At 37.8% G+C, this 27,215-nt stretch overlaps 1 protein-coding gene across 1 annotated transcript in view; it reads right to left on the minus strand.

Annotated features, from left to right (window-relative positions):
- Positions 1–17,349: 17,349 nt before the first annotated feature.
- The window catches only part of TRHDE (thyrotropin releasing hormone degrading enzyme), a 423,265-nt gene continuing 413,399 nt past the window's right edge, over positions 17,350–27,215 (minus strand). The window contains exons 18-19 of the mRNA XM_039344457.1: positions 26,923–27,004; positions 17,350–25,884 (exon numbers count right to left, since the gene is read on the minus strand). Coding sequence (XP_039200391.1) covers positions 25,741–25,884; positions 26,923–27,004 — 226 coding nt within the window. The 3' untranslated portion in view covers positions 17,350–25,740. The remainder of the gene's footprint in view (positions 25,885–26,922; positions 27,005–27,215) is intronic.

The raw sequence follows: 27,215 nt of genomic DNA on the forward strand, positions 1-27,215 counted from the left end.
GCATAATTAGGTCACACTGCAAAGTGTCATAATTTGCGAAGGAAGGAAGGAAGGAAGGAAGGAAGGAAGGAAGGAAGGAAGGAAGGAAGGAAGGAAGGAAGGAAGGAAGGAAGGAAGGAAGGTTGTTTTTGTTAGCAAAAACTATAGAATGGAGCACAATGAAGAATGAAACCAGAAGCAGGCTTAATGCCTTTACCTTATTGACAGTGTAGCTAAAGCTGTAAACAAGCTGGAGGTTTAGCACTTTGCTATCAGTTTCTCAGTAGGATAATATTAATAGAAAATTTCTGTTTCTGTAATCTTATGTCTCTGAATACATAGTTGACTTCAAAATTTGTATAATACCACGTTCAATACTTCCCGTCTCTGACTTTGATCTTTTGTTTTCTAATTTTGTTGAGACAATAGATTAAGATGTACTATAATAGTACTTTCCTGCTCTGTATTTTTTTTAATATTTTCAGATTTCACAATAGATTGATTCCTATAATGTTCCAAAAGTTCAGAATTACCATTAAAAACAAGTAATACAATCAAATGTGTACCATGTGTCTGTGTGATTCCTTGAATTAAGTCAAGTTTTTCAGAATACCTGAATTAATCACAGACTATATAGTTCTATATTTTTGTAAGCTTGTAAGGAACAAATGTGAGACCAGAAATAATACCATATAAGTTCTACCTCTACAACATTCCTCTGGACATAGGAAACATATACTGTAATTGCCGGCGTATAAGGCGACTTCCGCGAGTGCTGAAATCGGCGCCAAAGACGGGGGTTGTCTTATACGCCGAGTCGTCTTATACGCCGGAAGTACTGGTAGTTTCCGGCGTATAAGACAACGTTCTAGGAATGCGGCCCGGCTATAAAGACGGGGGTCGTCTTATACGCCGGGTCGCCTTGTACGCCGGCATTTACGGTATTTATTTTGCAAAATAAAATACATTTTATAATTTCTAAGGTCCAAATGCTGGATACAAGATTGCAAGAACCAAGAGATTGTGTCAGATCAATAAAATCTCTCAAGAGTTTTGTAGGGTTTTTGTTTTTTTTTTTGGTCTTTGTGTGGGGAAGCAGGAGGGCCTGCTCAGCAGTCTGATAAAGTTACCAATCCTTGCATTAATTTGCCCTAAATTAATTCCTTGTCCAGTCATTCCTGCCAAAATAAATGTATTAAGTGTTGTCGATCTTTAGCAGCCTAGTTCCACAGCATAAGCACTACACTGATACCCTGTTTATATAAACAACTTAAGGTATTTATGAAGAGAATTAGGATAAAACACGTTTTTCAAGTAATGGATAGAAATAACTTGGATGGTATGCCAATTATTGTTCCAATTACTTAAGAGAATTTTCCTCAGAAAATAACATCTCAATGGCTTTTCTCACAAATTGGATTTCCTTAATATTCTTCTTTAGCTGAATCTCATGTAGCTCAAATAGATGCTGGATGCCTCAATCTCTTTCTGCTTTCTCCCTCTTTTCTTACCTCTGATTTCCAAGACAATTGTGTTTCTAGGTCTCGTTTTGCCAAAATTGGCTTTATCCTACTGATATGATCACTACTATGTCCCTGTTTCTATCTACACTACAGTCTTTGCATCTTTTTCCAGTAGGCTTTCCCAAGCCCTGAATATTCCCTTAGCTCATAGCTCTGAGCAATTTCCTTACAAACTTGAATAACAAACTTCTCAGTTGTTTCTTTTAAGGGTCCTTTGTAGCAGTCACTATCCAAGTAAGCCCTTGGGTAAAAATCCTGACCATAACCTGTGACCAGTCTTTCCTTCTGGCCTTTCTAAATATATCTCCTATTCATTTTAATTCAGCTCAAAGCCATTCTTGAACTGTAGACAAAACAATTACTGCCGGTAACTATCTTTGGGCTGAATATATATATAAAAAATAGTTCTCTGGTATATTCAATTGTATTATAACCTCACTTAGAGGTTATTCTCAAAATACTGGAATATACTGTACAAATACAGCATTTAAAATAGGGTCAAAATTAAGAGTTCCTTTTGATTGCACTAGGTTACTAAACTGGAATATATCTGCCATATGTAAAAGAGTCAGGGTCCTAGAGCATTTAGAAAAATTATATATTTTGTACAGAGGTGTATGTCTTCCTTTGTCGTGAAACTATATACAGTGGTTTCAAATGAAATGGATCATTGGTAAAGAAAACAATTGTGTATTGTGTGTTTGCTATTTCTAAGTAAGCCTAAGTAATTTTAAGGTAGGATTGATGAGGCAGGAGGAAGCAACTCATATTGCTTCAGAACTTCGTTAAAGCTTCAGTTATAATACTTTCTCCCCATTTATAACTTCCATTTATTGTAGATAGTAGAAAAAGCAATGCAACAGCCTCATTTGCCAACAAATTAAAAAGGGAGCACTTTTTCCAGAGTCAATGTGGTATTTGTCCCCTCCTCATGTGCACATGGTAATACAGTATTATAGATTTTATTTATACTACAGTTACAGCTGTTTTGGTAATGGCTTGAGTATTACAAAATATTAAAATATAAATTACATTTTGTATCAATACAATTTGACTTGTTCCTACCAGAAGAAAATGACTTGTTCCTACCAGAAGAAAATAGTTAACGTCAGTAAAGGTGCTTAATAATGCATAATTTAGGCTTGAACATATTCTTAATATTTCAAAAATCAAATTATATACATACATATATATCCAAGTTTCCGTTAGTTGGGGGCTGCAAGGCAAAAGAGATTGTAAAAAGTAAAACTGCAGTATAGCAGTTAAAAAATGTCAAGGTGTAATCAATTAGACATCTGTCTGAAAAACTTCCTATACATATATATATATATATATACCTACATCATGTACTTTTGGAATAAACAATGTTATAAAAGCCTAGGAAAAGACTATTAATATCATGTAAAAGAATTATATATTTGAGAAAAAGGAAATGCATTTAAACCTACTTCACACAAATATAATTCATTAATTCTCTCCATACCTTTTCATTCTTGCAAGCCACACTTGCTTTCACCATAAGCATATACTACTTTTTTCTTTAAAGTTTTCATTAATCTGTTTTTTGGCAACCTCATCCACTTCACTGAACTACAGTTTTCCCCCTTTTCCTTCACACAATTCACTCTGCTTCATATAATTGCTTTGTGATTGAATTCTCATATATTTTTTTCTATGCAGCAAAATAACCTCAATGGACTTTTTTTTTTTGATATACCAGTCTTTTATCCTTGTATTCAATCCACAAGCATCCCTCATCCAACTCTTATTATACTACATGCACTTTTCAAAGTAACCTATTTCTATAGCATTCAACTTCTTTTTATGTTCCTTCTCTCATACACAACTATTATTTCCTTATAGGTCTTATACATATCTATTTTAGCTTTTTTCAATAAACATTAATTCATCATAGCAGATCCCATATATTCCCCTACCTTTCTACCAGTATTTAGACATCTTAAAGCATCTTCTCCCATTTTCCTGTCTTTTCCCCATTTCACTTCATCTCATTAGTTCATGCTTTTTTACATTTATATTGATTTCTGTCATTCATCATTGATATTAGACTTTTAGTTTTTACATTGTTAAGTATAATAAAGAAGGACTGTACGAAGTGCCATCTTAATTGCAACTAAGCCATTGGCAGCATTTTGCTAATGTGAAAGAAAGTACCAATCAATATTGTCATACTTTGGTCATCAAATACAACTACAGCCTAGTTTATTCTTAGAACATTAAGAATAGTTCTAATATAGGGACTACCTTACAAATGCATTTAATGTTACCTACATCCCACCAGTTAGGAGGTAAATGTAGTGTACTGCCACTGAAGATGTTTAAAAGTGAAACTGTTTTTATAAACAAAACAATATCTGGTCCTGGTGATCAACCCAAATTCGATTTCACATAATTATTTGGAGACATGTCTATTTGCCTTCATTCATAAAACAATCTCCCTCTCTCCCTCCTCTCTCTCTCTCTCTCTCTCTCTCTCTCCTGCAAAATGCCTGAAGTGCAATTCTCTTGGGCCTTTAAAAGTTGTGAACCAAGAGCTCTCTGAAGGATGTTGAATATTTATGGTGGAAAACTAGCCCTACCCACATATGTGCTGGATTACAAACCTTACAATTTCCAATTAGCAGGTTTTAGAATTGTAAATCAAAACATCTTGATTAAGGTAAGGCTGATAGAATAGAACTATCATCTAGCATGGAAATGTGTGATACTAGTCCCCCTGGGAATGTAAACTCCAGCTAATAAAAGTTCAGCAGTGCAAGAAAAAAATCACAGATGTGGTATTTTTCCTGAACCACTAAGGAAGGAAAAAAGAACTTTTCCAATACTCTCCTGAAACTAGCTTCCTTCTTTGACAGAAATGAAAAATTGGAAAGATATACCCATATCTGAAACAGCTCCAGATCTGTTCTCATTTTCTGACTATGTCAATGATGAAGGGGATTTGTGATCATCTTCGCACAGGGAAAATCATCTTGTCAACTACTTTGCACAGGGAAAGTCCATCATAATCTCTTTGCTACTTTCACTGTTGGAACAGACGAGAATAGACAAAGATTCTATAGATTCTTGACAGAAGTATCTTAGTTTAGTTCTCTTCCATTCAGGGAAGATCTTTCTTTTGATCCCCAGAGGGCACTACCGAAATAGTATGTCCCGAAAACATCTTCCCATAAGGCTATAGGATATGCAACCTTAGAAATCTGTGAAAACTTAAGAAGTAAGAAGAACCATTCATAAAACACAAAGCAGCAAAAACAAACAAACAAACAAACACACCAAACCCTGTATTCTGTCCTCGTATACAGTAGCATTTATACAACTATTGTTGAGTCCTTGGCGAAAAGCAGACGCGAGAAGCAGTTGTAGTTCTCAGGTTTTCTTTTATTCTGTGTTCAGCTTACAGATGAAGGCTTCAGCAATGCCCAAAACCTCCCAGCCTCTTATATAGGCAATTCCCGGGTCAATGTGTTACTTTTCCCGCGCCAGCACCCGCGCATGCGCACAGGCGCTGGTGACAGCCTGTCTGGTCCCCGGCAGCTTGCACCTGCCCGGGACTGCCTGCAAACGCCCCGAGCCCGTTTGCAAGGCTCGGGACATAATACCCCTTTCCCCCGGGCTAAGACTACTACCAACATACAATTATTTCTTGATGCAGTGTTCTACTCCCCAGTGCTCCTACTGTTTACTGGCTTTTGTTTAGCCAGCAATGTTATGTAATCCTCTAAATACTTAGGAGATTTCCTTGCTCTCTGTGACCTTCTCAGCTCTGGGTTTCTGACAGGTGTATCCTGACTGAAGGGAGACGTGAATCTGTTCTCCTTATCTTGCCTTGGTGCCTTCCAAGGACTATGCCCCAATGCCTGGCCTGCTTGCTCGCCCACCGGGCTCGTCAGGCCAGGGCTTCTGTCACTTTGTGACCTGGTTGACCTGCCTAGCTGTAGGCCCTCGGGCCCCTTGAATGTGCCCAGCTGGGGGCTGAAGACATCTGCAAATTCTTTGCAGACTTCCTGTAGGTCGAGTGTTTGTAAGCTGTTGAGCCCCGTGACGTGTATCCCCAAGGCTTCAAACCAATCGAGTCCTATGAGACTCGTTCGTTCATCCCCTACTACTAATATGTCTAGTGGACCTTCAAAATTCTTATACTGTACGTTAAGGGTGGCCTCCCCCTTAACACACACTCTCGAATTTTGAAAGTCTGTTAACACAATGTCAGAAGGCCTTAATTTAGCCTGAGTTCCACTGCCAGAACAAATCTTCCTAAATGTATGTAAGGATATGATTGAAAGGGCAGACCCCGTGTCTAGTTCCATAGTTAATGGAACCCCTTGTAGCTTCACCTTGAGTGACAGCTTTTTCTTGATGGGCTTGTGTGTGCCTGTCCTGAAGATGCTTCTTCGCGAAGCGCAAAAACCTACCCTATTCTGGCTGGGGACCCTGGTACCTTTCAGGCGCAGTTCTTCCTGAGGTTGTACCTTTCGTCGGCCCAGACACACAGCTGCGATATGTCCTTGTTTCCCGTACGCCCGGCAGATAGCGGAGCGGAACTTGCAGTCGGTTCTCCTGTGGCGACCTCCACAGCCGATGCACTTGAGGGGAACTGCAGAGTTTCCTTTCTGATTCCCTTCCTTCGTGGGGTGGAGACGGTCGACTTCCTCGTCCGGATCCTCCTCGGAGTTCCCTTGGACGTCCTCTTGGTGCACGGATGCAACATCTGGACTGTTCCTGATCGGCCGCATGTTTTTGATGGTGCCGCCTGCTGCTTCTTCTGCGGTGACCTCTCTTAAGGCATCTTGGAAGGACAAGTCTTCTTTGGCGAAAAGCCTCTGTTGTAGATCTCGATGCCTTAAACCGCACACGAATCGGTCCCTTAGTCATTCTTCGAGGTCCTTGAACTCGCAGTGCTTGGCGGCCTTCCTCAATGCGGCGATGTATTCCTTGGCCGACTCTCTGAATCGTTGATCCCTCTGCTCGAAGGTGTGGCGCCATGCGATGACGGACATCTTGGGCTGGAAGTGCTCCTTCAATAGCTTCTTTAGATCTGCGTAGGGACAGGTGGGACAGATCTAATGGGACAGGTGCTGCAAGGTTCTCTGCAATTTCGAAGGCGTCTTGACCGCAGACACAAAGCAGGGTGGCAGCTTTCAAGCTATCTTCCCTCACTTGGTTTACCTTGAGGTAATTTTCCACCCTGGCTACGTAGGACTCCCACCGCTCTGGATGTGAGACGTCGAATTCCGAAAGCCTTCCAACTTTTGCCATTTTCAGGAGACGGGTCTATCAGCCAGCCTACCCCCGAATGCGCACTGGATTGGCGGGTAGCTGCCGAGTCAACGCCGTTCCGCCGCTCAGGACTCACTTGGGTAAGCTTACACCTCTTCCTTTCCAGGCGATGTAAGGCATCCCACCTTCGTCGCCAGTGTTGAGTCCTTGGCGAAAAGCAGACGCGAGAAGCAGTTGTAGTTCTCAGGTTTTCTTTTATTCTGTGTTCAGCTTACAGGTGAAGGCTTCAGCAATGCCCAAAACCTCCCAGCCTCTTATATAGGCAATTCCCGGGTCAATGTGTTACTTTTCCCGCACCAGCACCCGCGCATGCGCACAGGCGCTGGCGACAGCCTGTCTGGTCCCGGGCAGCTTGCACCTGCCCGGGACTGCCTGCAAACGCCCCGAGCCCGTTTGCAAGGCTCGGGACATAACAACTATGGAATTATGCAGCCCAGAAATGTGTACCCAAAAATAACTCTCACAAATGTTTGTTCTCCTGTTGATAAACTCACATATTGACTATATTCCCTACAACCTATTTTAGTCAGAAATTGACCTTGAACTACATATTTAACTGAACGGGCCTTCTTATTTTCCCATTCTATCCTTGTCAGCAGTCTATGGATTTTTTTCCTGTCTTTCCTATTAAATATTTTATATTATGTAAACTCAGAAAACATGGGACTAATGCTTTGTCCTGATACATTTAATAGTATTGAACCAAGATTCATGGTTCCCTTCACAGTTAAAGGTTGCTGGTGGAGTAAGTAAGCTTATAAATACATTTAAAGAAGGTAAAAAAGATTCAATGATTAAATGATAAATGGCTAAACAAAAGAAAATATATTGGCTATGGAAGCTATCTAACACATCAGGAGTGGGACTACAGACTAACACTCAGAAAAAAAATCCCCACCCCCCAATTTCCTCATGAAAGGTCAAGTAAAAGTTTTCTGTACATGTTCTAAACATTTGAACAAAGGTCATAGTATAACTTGCTCTGTAGATGTGTAGGTGTGGATGTGGGTGTGAAATGAATAGTTACCATTTCTACTGATCTGTACAAGTGATACTAGCTCAGCATTTAACTATCTTTTCCTAACTTTTATTTTATTTGTTCATTATAAAAACATGTAGAAATTGGCACTACACCATCCTAAAGTCTAGCACAATCAATCCAAACCTTATCATGTTTTTTACATAATTTTCCAACTCTTCCATTTTACTTTTCACTATTTAAAAAGATACATTTTTGTTAATAGTGTTCTATATAAGTATTATTCTATTTTGTTATTATATATTGCTAAGCATTATACAGATAGGAAAACATATTTATTATATATTTTTAATTTCTTCTGAGAATTGAAAACCGATTTTGATTATGTAAATCATACAGATTCTTAAAATATATATGTTTACATAGACTGTCAAACTATTTAATAACTAATAACTATTTTGGTGCATTGCTTTCCTTTGATAATTTGGGTTTAGACATGCAATAACAGGGCAATTTTTTCTTACCCTCATTACCTTTGTAGAGAAATTTTAAAAATGCATCCAATTGGCTTATTGAATTCATCATTTCAGACTGACTCATTAATCTCTTTTTCCTCTTTGGAAAGATAATCTGCATTTAGTGACTATGTTATACAATCTATAGCAAATTAGGAAGAATTTTCCCGTTCACAAAAGGGCAGCACTGTAGTATATCATTAGATTTATCTATGCATTCAGAATCTCATTTTTAAGATGCTAAAAGTGTTTCCAATTACTAGTGTAGTAAAGCTTTACAGCACCATTTCCATTTGTTCAGAATTAGAAGATTAAAAAAAAAACAGTTCCACTTGCCAAGTTCTAAGGAGCAGTCAGTCACATAAAAAGCTAAATAAGACTATAAATTAAAATTAAAAGGCACATGTAATATTTTCTTATCAATAATTGCTTAACCAAACCATTTTTTGACAATAATCACCTTCAGATGGTGCTGTAAAATTAGATTGCCTATTTTTCTTTCTTGGCATGGTGCTACTTAAAGTTGGAAAAAAATAGAGTCTGCCTTTGATGTACATTCAGTGTTTGCCAAGTTTATCCAATAAATGCTAAGGATACTATAAATACTCAGAAGACTATTACTAGATTGTGGCCTCCTTTATATATCATAACCTAGGTTTATGCTGCCAGCCCATATAGTATACTTAATTACTGCTTCTCCAGACTCCAAAGTGGGTGAGACATAAGACGGTTTTCAACTTCCCACTCCCAAGTCATCCATCTGGCTACTATGCCTAAGGAAAGAAAGACAAGAAGCTGGGACATTCTGCTCTCACTGCATGATCTTAACCACTTCAACACAGCATGGCCATTCATGGTGAAATGTCAAAATTGTAAGATGAAGATTATGGTGTCATGGTTCAAGTCAAATCTCTTCTATACTTATGCATACTCTCTTTCATATTTTGACATACATCCCTCCCAAAGATATCAGGGCCCATTAATATTTATGCACTTTGATATATGAACTTGTGGAGACAATACAATTTACTGACTGACAGCTTATTTCTCTATCAGAGAACTCACCACATCTTTCAACTTCTCCTCTGTTTTGTTGATGAACAGAAAAATAGTTGCAATAATGTTTCAGATTCTGCAAAGCCAGAAAGTCCACTGTGAAATGCTTTTGAATCTCTGTTAAGCTTTTCATTGCCAAGACTAAGTTGAAGCCAATTAAACAGACAACTAATAATTTAGGAACATCTAATAAGTTATTCCAGAAAAAGTAAGAAGTCATTTTGAAAGAATTCCACTGATTGAAGTGAATATAAAAGTCCTATTTACAATTAAATCAACAGGTCAGACAGCTGTCTCTTTTAGATAAGAAGTCTGATTTTCATCTGTCTCTTATTCTGGCAACAGGCAGGTTTGATATTGGATTGTTTTCTTCAGATCATGTGAGAAAATTTCCCAATTTCTATAGCTTCAGCAACATTAGTGTAGCCCAGTTCAGTATACAAATGGTTTGCAATCTACAGCCATTTGATGATGTTACTGTAAGGATCAGGACTGAAATTTTCTAGCCCATTTTCCAGACATTTAAGGGTGGAATAGGAATGGAACTAGGAATGGATAGCTCTGGAAGTTAAATCATTCTGATTTTTTTTTCTCCCTTACATATAGATTGTAAGGTTGTTTTGTGAGTTCTTGGATTTAAGGGAAAGGAAGGGAGTAATTATGAAGATGGCCCCAGGCAGAAATTTGTACAACTTTTATACTAGTTTAATCATTATTTACCAAATATTATCTTGCAATTTCATTTATGACTTCTTAAATGATTGGATAGTGTTGTTCAATTTGCACGTTTAAGAAAAGTTCATCATTCATTATTGCAAACAAACAAATCATGTTTAATTTTATTGACACCAGTGAAATTGTGAGTTAATTGCCCCATGATTTTAGGATTTGACAAATTTAGATTTGGATGAGCTTTTAACTGGTACCCAGAGGTGTAATTATTAATCACTTGTAATTATACAGGTGATAGGATTAGCAAAAAAAGCTCTTGTTGATTTCAGCTTCAGCTTTTTAATAACTGTATCCATATAATTATAATAACATAAGAAGTGAATTTTGAAAAGTTGAAATACAGAAGCAGATAAATAAAAATAACTTTTTATGGCATTAGATTGAACTCAAATGAGTGAATCAAAAGTCTGATTTTTTTAATATAACAAAGTGTGCTTCTCATATATTTATGGGCATCTTCTTTTGTAAAGTAAATCATTATTATACTTAATATAGCCATTTGGAATTTTTCTTGCTAGAATCAAGATATACTGAACTAATAACAAACAGTCAGCATTAGCAGTATTGCACTGAATGCCATGGTTGCACTAGATAATGCAATGGTTTCCTATATACTTCACATCCTCCGCTTTTCTTTGTCAATATTTTTGCAATAAATAGGTAAAAATGATTACAATGGAGAAGTGATTTTTATGAAAAGGCACTTTAATTTTTCAAGCTTTTATATTTACAGTGACAGAGCAAAACTAAAAGCCTTTTTTAATGTTTATGTACATCAGTGATAAACATATTTCATATATACCAGATTGGGTAATGGTATATGACATTGCAAATATTTACTTTGGACACTAGCAAAGGTCATTTAATGCCATGGATATGCTACATTCCACAAAAGTATTCTAAATTGGAACAGTTGAAAGATTATGGATAGTAGAAACTGACTGGGACTGTCTAAAGGGTGCACTATATAAAAGGAAATGTTAATTTCTTATCTTTCTGGTTAAAAGTACAGCAGATGATGGAAAAGATATGTGGAATAATTAAACAGTCTGTTGGGTATAACACAGTTTCTCTATAACCAGAATGTATTTTCAGCTAGTGGTTTAGAGACAGTAGGGCATATAGATTGATATTCAAATGCAGCTTTTCAATCGATAAGGAATACTATTGTCTGAAATAGAGAAGTTCTTTTAGGTGACTATTTTGGATCTTTGTTTTGAAGGGAGAACAAACTTTGATAATCACTGTAGCTCAATTCTTATTTTCCAATTATCATAGATAATCTAATTTACATATTATCTAAATCAGGGGGATTTGTAGGAAGTTAATATAATTTTCTGGTCTAAAATTCCAATTCCAATGGTTCCATTAAATAAAAATAAGTTTCACTGAGATCAGCAGCTCACTTCCAATGTGGGTATTTGGATTTTGGATCACTGCATATTAATGCAGAATTCTAATGAAAAAAGTATTAAATGTAATCAGCTTTTTATTCACGAGGTGTAATCCTACACATTTTTTTTTTTAAAAAAACAATTCCATTGCATTCACTGGGGCTTATTTTTTACTAAGTATGTTGTATATTTTGTTCGCATGCAAATGATGAAGACACATGGCGATGCTGAACAAATGCTTATTCACCTTCTACAACAACCAAGCAAACAAAAGGCAAGCAGGCCTTTTTATATGGCCAGAAACCCAGACAATGTCAACCAATAGAAACAGAGCGTTTTCATGCCTTGCACATGTGCACAAGGCTGGCACCGCTCTGTTTGGTCCCAGGCAGCTTTTGGAATGCCCGGGACCAATGCAATGTCCCGAGCCTGCTTTTGCACAACACCCCCCCCCCTAGATGGAACCTACTTCGCGTACACTCATGTACATCATGCATTGGGAAGAGTGGCATACAGTTGCATTATTCAAATGCAAGGAGTGTGGAATACTTGAGTCTGCCCTCAGGCAAACCCTCTTCAATATTGATTAATACAATAAATGTATCCAAAATCAAAAAAATAATACAAAATAATCTACCCACGAGTTACTCCCGTTATTCAGGGGCCTCATGAACAGTTCCCTCATGATTTGACAGCAACTTCACAAAGTCTCTCAAATGTTTGGGTGGGCACTTGGCCTGCTGCAACCTTCTAAGGCCCGGAGAGATTGCCTGGCCCACCTGCTCACCTACTAGGCTAGGCAGGCCAGGGCGTTGCTGCCCTAAATCCCCAGGTGACCCTGGTGAGGATGCCTGGCCTACTTGCTTGCCTACCAGGCTAGGCATGACAGAACTTTGCTGCCCCAAATACCCGGTTGACTCGCCCAGCTGCTGGCTGGCTGGACCCTCTAAGTCCAAGCCAGCATACCTTGGAGGGGTGGAAGTTCCCAAGTCCACAATTGACCCCTCTTGGGAACACTGGTCCTCAAGCCCAAGGCTAGCAGATGTAGAGGGCTGGGTAGCGGAAGTGCCCCAGTACTCTGTGGCCCCCAAGCAAGTGCCTGAGGTGCCAGAGTCAGGAGTCGCTTCCATGGCAACCCCCTTTGCTGGTGCCCTCCTTTTGGGAGCAATTGCAGAATTTGGCAAGCGCCCCTGATGGAATTATTTTTCTTTTGCTGCTTGTGATTTGTGTGGATACCCCCAGTCAGTCTCCATGTCTGGAGCACTATCTGACATGGATACCCTCAGTGTGACTCCCTCTCTGGAGTAATTATGGATGTGTGGGATGACCCCCTATCCAGTGAATTCCTGTTAGGAGCACTTGCAGAACCTTGGGATGAATCCCAAATAGCCTCAGTAGCAGCTAGTGATGGCCTGTTGGGCCTGGGAAACTGTGACCCAGAATGCATATTATGGTCCTCCTCCCCCCCCCCGAGCGGAGCCAGGAGCTGAAGGGTGAGAGTCCAGTCTCCAACGCAGTTGGTCTATGTGTCTGCAAAGAACGCGGCCGTCCCCCAAGGCCACTTTGTATGACAACGGCCCAGAGACCTTGCAGACCACAGCTGTGACCCAGAGATGACCAGGCTCATAGTTTCTTGCCCAAACCGGATCGCCCACCTGTAGTCTCCTAGGTGCCCGCGGTTGTGACACCTGTGAAGCCACCCGGTCAGGGTGCAACCTGTCCAGTTTAGTGATGAGGCGGCGACCCCAGCGGAGTTCAGCTGGGCTCTTCCCTGTGGCTGTACATGGTGTGGTGCGATGTGCAAGGAGGAAATCTGCTAACCTGTGATGCCAGTTACCGTAAGTCAGTTTCTTTACGGCATCTTTGGTGGTGTGCATCATTCTTTCTTCCAGTCCATTGGAGGATGGATGGAAAGGAGCTGATGGTGCATGCCGGATCAGGTTGGCCTGAAAAAAAGCCTGGAACTCAGCAGACGTAAATTGAGGGCCATTATCTGAAACCAGCACATCTGGAAGACCGTGTGATGCAAAAATTCCTCTCAACACCTGGATGGTCCTGGCAGTAGTAGTGAAGGAAACAGGAACAACCTCTAGCCACTTGGAATGGCTATCAACAACAACCAGGAAGAATTGCCCCTGAAAGGGCACAGCATAATCTATATGCACCCTAGACCATGGGGTTTGAGTTTCCTCCCATCTATGTATTGGGGCCTGAGGCATTTCAGGCCGAGACTGTTGGCACACTTGGCACCTATGCACCTGGGCCTCGATGGCTTTATCGAGCCCAGGCCACCAAAGATGGCTGCGTGCAAGTGCTTTCATCCTGACTATACCAGGATGTTCCTCATGCAGAGATATCAAGATTCTAGACCTCAATGAGGCTGGGATTACTACTCTGCTACCCCATATCAGGCAACCCTTGAAAGTGGAAAACTCATGCTTCTTGTGCCAGAAGCTTTGGAATTCAGTATCTGGGCACTTGTCAGGCCATCCTGACAACATCCATGTCAGCACACGTGTAAGCATGTGATCAGTGGCAGTTTCTGCAGCCACATCCCTAGCATTGAGGGGAGACTCAGGCAACTCTTGAATGGACAGAATATTAATGGCTGGAGCAGGATCTGGCTCTAATTGGTTCAGGGGTAATCTGCTCAGGCCATCTGCATGACCCATTTCTTTTCCTGGTTTGTGAACTAATGTAGAATCATATACTGACTAGAAAATGGACTATCTCAGCATATGAGGAAAAATGATATGTGGGGTCTGCTTGTTAGTGGTAAACAAACCAAGCAGAGACTTATGGTCAGTATAGACTGTGAAATGGCAGCCATATAAGAAATCATGAAATTTCTTAATGCCAGCCACTATGGCCAAGGCTTCTCTGTCAATTTGAGCGTAATTTCGCTTTGCAGAAGACAGAGTCCTGGAATAATAGGTCACAGGGATCTGTGTCCCATCAGCCTTCAGATGGCTAAGTACAGCTCCCACCCCATAAGGAGATGCATCACATGTGATGCAAACAGGCAGTTGCTCATTGAAATGCGCTAAAACAGCATGAGAAGTGAGCAAGGCCTTAACCTCATTGAAGCTCTTATCATGGACTTTAGTCCACTGCCAAGGAGCCTACTTGTCTAAGAGCCTGTGTAATGGCTCTGCCACTGCAGCTTTATGTGGGAGAAATGCATGGTAAAAATTTAATAGCCCCAAGAAGGCATGCAGTTTACTCTTAGACTTAGGGCTTGGGGCCTGCTGGATAGCTTGCAATTTAGTTTCAGCAAGGTGAATGCCTTGAGCATCTATCCTGAATCCTAAGAAGTCAGTAGAAGTGACTCCTATCTTACATTTATCCTTCTTTAGTTTAAGGCCTACTTTTCGAAAACGAAGCAAGACAGCCCTTAATTTTTCTGCTAAATTTTGAGATGACTCCCCAGCAATGAGGACATCATCAAAGTAGGGACAGACCCCAGGAATACCTCGAAGTATGCTCTCCATGACACTTTGGAATATGCCAGGGGCTACATTTATCCCAAATTGCAATCTCTTGACCTTGAAGGCCCCCCCTGTGAGTTACAATTGTCTGGGTCTCTGCAGCTGCCTCATCAACAGGTAGCTGTTGATAGGCCTGTGCCAGGTCAAGCTTCGCAAAAATGAGTCCCCCCCTTGAGGGAGGCCAGAATGTGACTTAACACAGGCACTGGATAAGTGTGCTGTTGCAGCGCCTTATTCAGTGTACACTTGTAGTCAGCACATATGCGTATGTCCCCATTAGCCTTTAGAGGCGTTACTATGGGGGTTTCCCATGGACTTGAGTCCACAGGTTCTAGAATGCCTTGCTGGAGCAATTTGTCCAGCTCAGAATCAATCTTGCCTTTGAGGGCAAAAGGTACCCTCCTAGGCTTAACCCCGATGGGCGTGATGGTTGGGTCTAACCATAGCGAAATTGGAGGCCCCTTGTAGGATCCGAGCTCTGAACTAAACACATCTGCAAACTCCTTGCAGACTTCTGCAAGGCTCAATGTTTGCAAATGGTGCAGCCCAGTTACCTGGATTCCCAGAGCCTTGAACCAATCGAGTCCAATAAGACTCGTACGTTCACCCCCAACAACCACCACATCTAAGGGACCTTCAAAATCCTTATGCTGTACTCTAAGGGTGGTCTCCCCCTTAACACACACGATAGAATTCTGAAAATCTGTAAGAATTAGATTCGATGGCCTGAGTTTAATTTGAAGGCCAATGCTGCTGCATATCCTTTTGAATGTGTTAATTGAAATAATGGAGAGAGCAGACCCAGTGTCCAACTCCATTGATAAGGGAACCCCTTGCAACCTTACGTTAATGGAAAGTTTCTTCTTAAGGGGCTTGTGTGTCCCTGACATCAAAATACTCCTGCGCGATGCACAGAAACCCACCCTATATTGGCTGGGGACCCTGGTACCTTTCAGACACAATTCTTCATGAGGTTGGACCTTCTGGTGACCCAAACAGACAGATGCTATGTGGCCTTGCCTGCCATACGCTCTGCAAATGGCAGAGCAGAACCTGCAGTCAGCTCGCTTGTGGCGTCCTCCACACCCGAAGCATTGAAGAGATGCTGGGGACTTGTCCAGACGTTCCTTCTGCCTCCTTTCACCTGGCTGGTGAAGTCTATCCACCTCTTCTTCAGGATCCGCTTCCAATCCTTCTCAAGCATCCTCTTGATGGATGGTAGCTGTTTCTGGAGGGTTCCTGGTGAGCCGTAATGTCTTCACAGCCCCACCTGCTGCTTCCTCAGCTGCCACCTCTCATAGCGTGTCTTGGAAAGAGACATCTTCTTTTGCAAAAATCTTCTGCTGTAAGTCTTTACTCCTCAAAATGCATACAAAGCGATCTCACAGCCTCTCTTCCAGATCCTTGAACTCACAAGGTCTGGCTGCTTGCCTTAAGGCTGCAATAAAATCCGCAGCAGATTCACCTGGTCTCTGGTCTCTCTGCTCGAACGCATGCCTCCAAGCAATAACAGATAACCTTGGCTGGAAGTGTTCCTTCAACATTTTCTTCAAGTCAGCATATGTTACTGACTCCAGAGGTGCAGGGGCCACCAGATTCTCTGTGATGTCAAAAGCTTCCTGTCCACAGGCACACAAAAGAGTTGCAGCCTTCAGGCCATCTTCTCTAATCTGATTTACTCTGAAGTAATTATCCATCTGTGCTATGTAGTAATTCCATCTCTCTGGGTGTGAGACATCAAAATCAGACAAGCGGCCAATCTTCGACATCCTACAGTTTAGAACCTTCACCACTCGCTCCTCTGCAAACTGCTGTTGGGGAAAGGGTCCTTTAGCCGAGCTCACCCTCCAGTGATGCTATACTGGCAGGCTGATTCAGACGCTGTCTTCCCCTCTTCAGGACTTCCTAGGTAAGTCCTTAAAGCTTTTTCTTTAGCTTGCAAAGGGTCCCACCTTCATTGCCAGTGTTGTATACTTCGTTCACGTGTGAATGATGAAGACACATGACGATGCTGAACGAACGCTTTATTCACCTTCTGCAACAACCAAGCAAACAAAAAGCACGCAGGCCTTTTTATATGGCCAGAAACCCTGACAATGTCAACCAATAGGAACAGAGCATTTTCGCGCCTTGCGCATGTGCACAAGGCTAGCGCCGCTCTGTCTGGTCCTGGGCAGCTTTTGGAATGCCCGGGACCAATGCAACGTCCCGAGCCTGCTTTTGCAGGCTTAGGACACAACAAAGTATGTTTAGACTTACAGCTTGAAAGATTTTATAATAATAAGATAGGCCAACAGAACAATTCATAAAAAAGATTTGGGATTGGAAAGATATTGTTTCCTGAAGCCTTTATTTTCCAGTTCATCACAGATCTTCAATACTTTTTTTTCAATTAAGAAAGTATCTATTTAGTTGGAAGGGCTTTAATTTTATGTGACTATAAGTGAGTAGGTAGATGTGTGCTTAATATTAAGAACATCTAAAAAACCCCTGGAATACAAATTAATATAATTTATCACAGAAAAATCTAATATCAAAAGAAGTACCCCACTCTGTTTTTTAAAGTTTTTTTTATGGTGCATTCATTAGGAGTTATCACAGTATTATTTTTAATAAAAATGAAACAAACTGGGGGTAGTATTTATAATGGATTTGTCTCAATATATCAGAAAATTAAGACAATGGCGTACTGTACAAAATTTTATTATTAGAGACAAAATTCAGATTTTAGTTAAAATACAGAGAGTATTTTCTCATTTAGGAAAAAAATAGTAAATCCTTGATTAGTATGGAATAAAAATACATACTGGTTCAATATTTATGAAATAGGTTTAAAGGCATATCATAGAAAAATATTTGCAGTAAACAGTAATACAAACTCATATTTTATTTGGTCAATGCTTTGAATTGCTTGCTGAACCTTTTCCCAGTAATATTAACTACAAATGTATTTATTCTTATCCTGAGTTAAGAATACTAAAGAAGTAAATGAACATCAAGTGATTTAAAAAGAAATATGTAGTCTTGAGAAATAAGAAAGCCCTAATCTATTAAACAATAAACCTGCAGATATGCCTTTGGACCTGAAAATAGATCATTTCTTGTAGATCATATTCAACAACTAAAATTATGCTAAATCAGCACAACATTTAAACATACGCTGCCATTAGAATATTTATACTATGTATGTATCTTCTGCAGTATTTATCAAAATATAATTGACATTGGATGGTTTTAAACAAGGATGGTTTTAAACAAGAGGTTTCTTTAACAAGAACCTTGAATAATTGTTTGATGACAATCTCTATTAGCCATGATGTTTGCAAAGAACTGCAGAGACTTATTAGGCAGAATCACAAGACAAATAAAAAGAAAAAGAAACGAGTGATGCTTAAACAAAGCAACTCAGATGAAAATATATATTTACTAGGGTCTGGAATAAAAATGCCTTAGACACACTGGATCTTTGTTAGACTTATTTTTAGCATCTCCCATTTGCAGACGGTTCTGAATCACACACCAGAATTTCTGAAACAGAGCATCTATATAAGTATAATCTGAACTATTCTGAACATGCAACATTTCTTAATACTATAAGACTTTTAATATGTTTAGTACTGAGGAAAATTCTCATTACTGCATAGTTATCTAATTAGTATTCATCTGAATGAAACTTCTTAGATAAACCACATATATTTTATAAATGTATGCAAAACAAAATAACAAACCATTAAAATATATTGCAATTCAAATATGTACAGAATTACCAGCTCTATTATTAAGCCCATTTATTTAAAGTACTTCTTTTTATTGTGGCCTTCATATTTTTTAGATACAATATATTTTATTATCAATTCCTTAATGTTGCTGCCCCATGTAGACCATCTCAATCTAAATCTTACTCATGGTGGTCAGAAAATCAGATATATGAATAATATGGCTTCCATAATGGTTGACTGTGGTGCTGGAAAAGGAGAATTACAACTGGTCCTCAAAGTTGTAGCCATTGTGGCATCATCACAATCACATGATTGCAATTCATGTGCTAGATAACCAGTGTGCATTTACCATGGTTGCAGTGTCCCATGATCTTGAGATCACGATTTGTAATCTTCCAGGCTGGTTTCCAACAAAATCAATGGGGAAGCAACCAGAAAGTTGCAAGTCATGGTCACATTACATCATGTCCAAAGACCATGACTGATAAGCTTAACAACTGCAGCCAGAACTAATGTAAATTGGTGGTCATGTGATGTTTTACTTTATGACTATCTTACTTAGCAATATTATTGCTGGTCCCAATTGCTGTTGATAAGTATGATTATGAATAAAAATATACAAAAAGAAAAAAAGTAAATCTCATGTGCAGAGTTTTGGATTCCATATTGCTGTGATGCTATTGTCCACTCAAATATTTGCTGATAAGGATACACCAAAAGTATATTTTATATGAAATTTAGTCAGTATTGTTATGTGGAATATACAGAATGGATTGTTACTGGCAGTAGTAATGTTTATTTCTTCCCCAAGTTCTGCTATGTTGCCTCATCATTTCATGTGCTTGTGTGTGTCTGTTTATGTTCCTGGAAGGGAAAACAAAAGAGTATGTAATTGAGCAGAGTCACCCAAGACATGAAGGTCATCCCAGCTGCCCAAATAAAGCAAGCAGGTACCTGTATTGAACAGCACTGGCATAGGAAAAGACTGGAGGTGGATGTGACAAAGGTATCATTTCATATTGCATTGGATAAAACAGTGCTGCTGTTTACCAAGCAAATTACACAAATAGATAGATAGATAAAATAAGTGATTGGCAATATAGAGCTGGATTATGGGCCATTCAGGTTGGATGGCACTCAATGTGCATTTAAGGAAGAGCTGAGTACGTTTCAGAGTAGTAATGGTATTTATCATGCAACTAGATTATAAAGCATACTTGATATCTAGTAGCTGATTCAGCCATGCAGAAAAAGAACATTTGAAACTGCAAAGACAAAATTATAATGGGAATGTGGAATCTAAGAAACACGAACATGGCTCAACACAGTAAAAAACGAGAAATGTTAATGATTCATTGATATACTTTCCATATCAGTAAAATGAAATGGACTGGAATTGTATACTTTCAGTTAGAAGATCAAGCTATTTATAACTAGGATATGAAAAACAGAAAGAATAGCATGCCTTTTGTAGTTAGGAAGGAAATAGCAAAGTCATTACTTCAATCCATTGCAGTCAATCATCCAATCAAATGTGAGGAACAGCCAAAGTACCCTACAAGTCATTTCCTAGATATGCAAGGTGGTTTTAAAAAAGGCCAAGAAGACATATTATTGTTAAAGCATGGTAGATAATTGAGAAAGATAAAGAATAGCAAAACTATATCAGTATGAGTGTCATTCATTATATACATGTCAAACAGTGGAATGATCTTAGGAAAATGGAAATCCCAGAACATGTCATTGTTGTTATGCAAAACACATACAAAGAAAAGGAAACCACAGTAAGATGTAACATGATAAAACTGATTAACCCCAAGTTGGCAAAGGGGTGAAACAAGGCTATGCACTCATTCATTTATTCAAGATATATGCTAATATTTACCAAGGAAAGCTAGATTGGAAGAATATCAGTGTGATTTAAAACTGGAGGAAAAATATCAAGCACCAAGTACCCTGATAGTTGAAAGTGAAAATGAAAATGTAAGCACTAGTAATAAAAGTCAAGAAGTATAGTAAAAATGCAACTGTGATGAAATGAAGATCAAACCAATGACAAAAATTAGAGCAACCAACATTAAAGTTGACAATGAAAACATTGAAGTGATGAATATCTTCATTATTGATCAACTATCAATAGTAAAAAAAAAAAAAAAAAACAGCAGTTGAGAAATATCTCAGAGACTAGCAACTGGTAAGAAAGCAATGAAGAACCTGGAAAAAATGTTCAGGTACAGGGACATGTCCCTACCTAGAAAAATGCAGAATCATGCAGGCAATGATTTTCCTGTGATATCTAATGAAAGCGAAATTTGGACTTTGAAGAATCAAAATGGAAAGAGTATTGACACTTTTGAACTTTGTTGTTGGAGGAAACACTTTTAACATTGACAGCCAAGAAAACAAAGATCAAAAAAACAAACCAAGAATTCCCACTTGAAGCCCAAATAACCAGGCTTAAATTAACATATTTTATAACAAAAACCCAGCTCCCTGAGGGCCCAAAATGATGAGAAAGGTGGAAGGAAAGATGACAATCAACAACAAGATACACTTGATCATACCAGCAATGAATGTAGTGTTGAGAGGTCTGAAGCCCAGGCTGGGGAGAGATCATGCTGGAGAAGATCTGTCTTAATGGTCACATCAAGTCATCCTATTCTTTTTTTCCAATATTGACCAGAATATGAGTTTTTTTTCAGATTCTATTATGATGGATTATAATGAAAAACAGCATTTGCATCTCTCTCTCTCTGTCTCTCTCTCTCTTTGAATATGTATATATCTGCTCTGCTTCAGTATCTACTTAATTTTACATAATTTTTTCATCATTCAGTTTTTTGAATGTGGTAAAGATAGGTTAGTTGATGGCTTAATGAGGGCCATCTAAGTAAAGTTGTGATGGAAAACAGATTTAAAATAAGAATTTTCTAAATATAACAAGTATAAATCAGTTATCTTAATGAGAGAATTGAGATTAGGCTTCATAAAAATATGAATCCTTTTATCATGTATATTTTTTAAATATGAACTTTGTCCCAAACAGAATTACATAGTGTTTTAATTTGAACTGGTACTTAATAGAGGTATTTCTTCAGAATATATAGAGAGAAGCCAAACATTTTCCACCCACAGTGAAGGGAACAAATATAGAAAAGCAACCATACAAATAAAATCTATTTTCAAATGAAATGGCTATCTCTAGTTGAACGTATAAGATGAAAAAATGGTATAATGACACAACATTTCCAGTTTAATGTATGAAGAGACTTCATCAAGTTGCTCTTATTGCTAATACTGCATTCTATTATATTCTAGGTTTTAATAGCATGAAGTATTATACTTATGTCTGAAACTTTATTGAGTACAACATAATTTTTAAAATATCGCCTGCCTTTACCCACATGTAAGTGAAATATCAAAACTTAAAACATATTAAAATAGTAGGCAAATTATATGCTCATTGGTGATCTGAATTAGCAAAATATGGATTTGTGATAAGTCACTAAGCATAATAGAGGGGCAGTAGAGCACCACACTTGCTATGACTTATAAATACAATATAACCATTATGCACTGAGAATGTGTAACACAGTGGAGGATTGGTACTGTAAAGCAAGACATGAAGGCTTGCTAGCTACCTGGTTCTCTGAAGGAGACCTCTGAGACCATGTAAGAAAGAAATCAAATCATACTCTCAAATGTGAATGTTCTCTGAAATACAGGAACAGCAATGTTATCATTTTATAGACTTATAATTCAAGCAATCTACTAGCCTTTCCCAGTTGAATGACCTCCAGAGGGCTTGTATTTCAACACTAACAATCCATAGCAGGTTGAAGCCCAACTAATTTGGAAGGCACCAAGTTGGGGGGAAAATGGACTATCGCAAACCAACATAAATGAAGTCTTGCATGTTTTAAATTGTGCTTTACATCTATTCCATGGCAATGAATAGTACAAAAATAGTTACTGCATAGTTTAATTTAGGAACATTTGGATAATGGTATTCTGTATCCATTTTAAGTATTAAGAAATCTGACAAGAAATACCAATATAATACTTTAAGGAAACATACAGTGGAATGCTTGTTGTTAAAGAGCCCATTGAGAGTATTTAGGGTACACCTCAATTAATAAATCAAATAAAATTCAAGTTCAGATTTGTTATTTGATTATTTCATTTTTTCCTGATTTTTGAAACTACTTTTTTATTTTTTACTATTTTGTGCACTTAGGAAAACAGAAGGTTTAAAGTACATTTCAGGCATAGATTTAAATATTAAATTAATAGTATTTAAACCTGAAAATGTTTACTTTCTAAAAATAAGAACAATGGAATACTTAAAATAGAATAAAAGCAAACAGCAAATCAGACACAGGCATCTGAATAAATACTTCTAACATTTTTTCATTCTCAGTGGAAAAGTCAGATGCTTGCAATAACTAACTTTTATAAAGAGACGATTAAAACAACACTCCCCTCACCCCAGCCCAACTAGCAAGAATTGTAAAAAACTCAGAATATTTTAAGAATTTAAACTTAGCTATTGTGCACCTAACATTTGATAGTATATTATCTTTTTCATAATCATGGTTCCTTCTAATAGCAAGAAATTACCAAATGCATCTGCAAAGCAACACTTTAGATTTGGCCTAGATTTACTGTAAAGGATATCAAAACATTATTTCACAATGAAGTGTCCTAAAAGCATGGTGGTTTGTAGGCTACATTAACTAATCTTAGGAGGCATCATTAAATAGCTTTCACACTATAAAACTTTGTCCCCCATAATAAACTCTTTATCTTACATTGGCCCTATACCACTTATTTTCCTTCAAAAAGAAAAAAAAAAGTTTTCTTCTTTCCCACTGTAGTTTTGTGGTTTCTCTTCTTGGATTTTAGAATGAAGACATTATAAGAACAAGTTTCTGCGAAATTGAGACAAATCTTCTTAAATAATCTTTGAAACTAATCCAAATAACCTGCTATGTGTTAAATGCTTTGATTCTTTTCATCATAGAATGTATAAATTGGATGGGAACTGACAAGTCTTCTATTCTAATCCTCATTCATTTCAAGAATCTGCTAATCATCCTTGATAGAAGGCTGGGAGACCACAATTTTAAAAGACAGACTGTTCCATTGCTTAACTGTTTTTACTCTCAGGAACTTGCTCCTAATACCTTCTGACAAGATGAAAAGTTGTATGGCTTTAGTGTATCTATGAGCAGCTCGTTAGCATCATAAAACAGCAAAAATGAAATATCTATTTTAATTCTTGTTTGTATAAAGCCCTAAAGAGCTGTTGGAGCATGAAGAATATGGTAAACTAAAAGCTTATATATTTAACTTAGTATTTACTTGATGATAAACTAAATGCAAAGTGAAATGTTGCAGAACTACAACTTAAAGATTTAATATAACAAAATAATTTATATTCACTATAGGCAATTTTTCATGGACATTTATAGAAAATCCTGTAAATTTGATTTTTTTCCCCCTGCCACTAGGAACTGTCCAATAAAGAATGTAATTGTTTCATTTACTGGTTTACTTCCACATATGGTGTGTGTGTGTGTGTGTGTGTGTGTGTGTGTGTGTGTGTGTGTGTGTATTCATTCCATGTTACTCCATGTTAGGGTTGGAGCACAAAGATCATAAACAACTAAACATAACAAAAAGCAGAAAAAACTTCTAAGTTGTAGGTTATAGTCATTAATTTGTTATTTTCTTCCATTAAAAGATACTGAAGAATATCGCTTCCCTGTGATGAAGAATATGATAAATTATAAGAAGTGCTGCATTCCAGCAAGGTTGTTATTTGATAAATCTTTATAGATATTCTAAATGAGGAAAAAAACCTGATGGAATGCATTCTACTCTCAAATAATGTTTTATGTTAAATAGGAATAATTTTTAATAATCGTATTGATGCCTTTGAATTGCATTAGAAAATGTCTTAGCTAATTTTTTTTAAGTGAAATAGAAGCAAAGGATTATTTTTCAACTTTGAGCTTTAACAATTGCTCAAATGTGAAGAAACAAGATGCTCACACTGACAAGGATGGGGGGGGGACTGGTGTTCCTTAAAATTTAAACATTACCTAGGAAAACCTTTTAATTCACATAATTTTCCAGTTTTTCCCTGGTTTTGTTCTGTTTTCTCTCACTTTATTTTTCTATCATATATGCAACTATCAAAGAATAGTATAACATGTACTGAATATTTTTGCTGAAAAGATATAATGCAAAAGACTGATTTTTTTTCTCTACCCCCATCCACCAAATATACAAACTAGCTGTTGTAAACTAGCTTATGAAGGCAAATCTATCAATAGATGATGAGCAGTGGATAAAATTATTTTTTAAATTATAATTTACTGTGAAAATATTCTGCCTCTAAATACATGCGTATTCATGATTTAAAAAGAGGAATCTTTGGATTGTAGTTTATATTACTGTTTACAACTCAAAAAAGGATAATCATTGAAAGAGTAACTTAAACAGAATTTAAATGTTGATTGAACTGGCCAGCACCATGGAAAGGGGAGATGTTATCAATTGTTCATTTGTATCTTTAACTTCTTTCTTTCCATTCTACCTTGTTGTTACATCACTGATTGTCATAAGAGTCTTTGTGCTTTTGCATAATGCCCATCTTTGATGCAACAGAAATTCACATACAAAACATGGACATCTGAAGTAAGCATGCTGAAATACAGGCAGGAACCATAAAACCATGCACAATTATTCTCAGGGGTTTTCTCCAACAAAACTGACATTAACATTTACATGCACCACTTAATATCACACTTGGCCATGGAGTAGTAGGGATAGGATTCATGACCATTCCTCTTTGTCAATATTTTTATTTTGGCCCCTAATCATTTAACAGTTCTGAGGAATTTGGTGCAAAAATATAATATATCTCTATTTAATTGTCCTTCCAATTTGAACTTGTCTTTGCCGGATTTCTAGTCAATTTTCTGAAAGTTCCCACTGTGCTCCTCCTGTTGCAAAACTTGTGCCAGGTCTTTGCCAGAAATACAGATTAGTGTGCAAGTGTTTTTCTCAGCCACTGAAATAATTCTTCTTTGTAAATCATCTGCCACTGGACATTCGCTTCCACTGTTTCCACAGCTCGAGAGAAAGAGGCAGCAGATTTCTCCTCATAATTCTTTACAAATTTCTTTAGCTGGAAATAGAATGTAATGGTTAATTAAGATAGAACTGAAGAAAAAAATGAAGTTTATATAATTTCCAAGTAAGGACAAAAGTTCTATGTTTGCTACTGAAGTTCTTGCAATATTTTGCAGATTGAAAAATATAATAAAGCAACAAACTGCAACTGTCTGAAATGTCTCAATGCCTGCTTATATTAACATCACTTCCTCTATCTCTCTTGTAATCCAGGTGCTTTATGGCAGAGGTCCCCAAACCCCAGACTGCAGTCCACTATCAGGCCTTGAGCTTTTCAGAACCAGACCGCAGAAGTGGTGGCTGCATGCCCCACGCGCATGCTCCATTTGCACAAGCAGCAGGCATGCATGCCCGCTGCTCACACAAATGGAGCTGCACACGTGCTTGCCCAGCATTCATGTGGAACCATCCTCTCCCCCCTCCCACTGGTCCGCAAAGCTGGACAGGTTGCGGATATCTGCTTTATGGTGTAGACAGCCAGGCCCTTATCACATTTTATTCTTACATAGATATCTAACCATAGAAAAATTAGAAATACATCTAATGTAATTTTAGCTCACATTAAGCTACAAAATTTACATTCTTCCCTGAAGAGTTTTTCTTTATTAAATATGGTAAAATATATTAAATTGGGATTAATTAGGGTTGATTAACTTTTTAAACATTTTATCATAAAATAATTAGAGTTCATTTACACGTTGGAGGGGCTGTTCAAGCACTATAAAGACAATAACGTTCTTGGATTTAATATTTTAAATTCACATTATACTATAAATTGTAGGTTTACATTGAACTTAGTTAAAATGTCATAAAATATGATTGTCACTTTCTCTTTCTTTCTCAACATAAAAAAGATTGTCTTTTCCTTAAATGTGAATGCAGCATTCAGGTGACACATCATTTATAAAAGCTGAAATACATACATGTTATAGGAAAAATGAATAAGCTTGGATTTTTTTTAGGTAGCACACATTGAAGAAAGTGAAAAAGAGTAAAAAAATAGCTGCAAGTACTGAGCTTGCATAATATTTACCTCATTTAGTTCACTCTCTGTATTAAGAAATTCTGTGACTCCACTTATCAGTTTTGAATTCATAAATAATGCTTCTCCGTATCTTCATCACCATATTAAAATATAAATACAGAGCATTCTAAGTGGCAATGATTTTGAAATCATATATTATAAACAATACTACTATTATAGTCATGCAACCAGTTACAGATATTCCATAATCTCTGGAAATATTACATCCTGTGGTCTACGATCAGTATCAATCATATTGCACTGAAGCCACATTAATGGAGTAAAAATAGTTATATTTTTAT

Source organism: Crotalus tigris, unplaced genomic scaffold, assembly GCF_016545835.1.
Source record: "Crotalus tigris isolate CLP2741 ecotype Arizona unplaced genomic scaffold, ASM1654583v1 scf7180000017916.3911339, whole genome shotgun sequence".
NCBI classification, from domain to species: domain Eukaryota; kingdom Metazoa; phylum Chordata; class Lepidosauria; order Squamata; family Viperidae; genus Crotalus; species Crotalus tigris.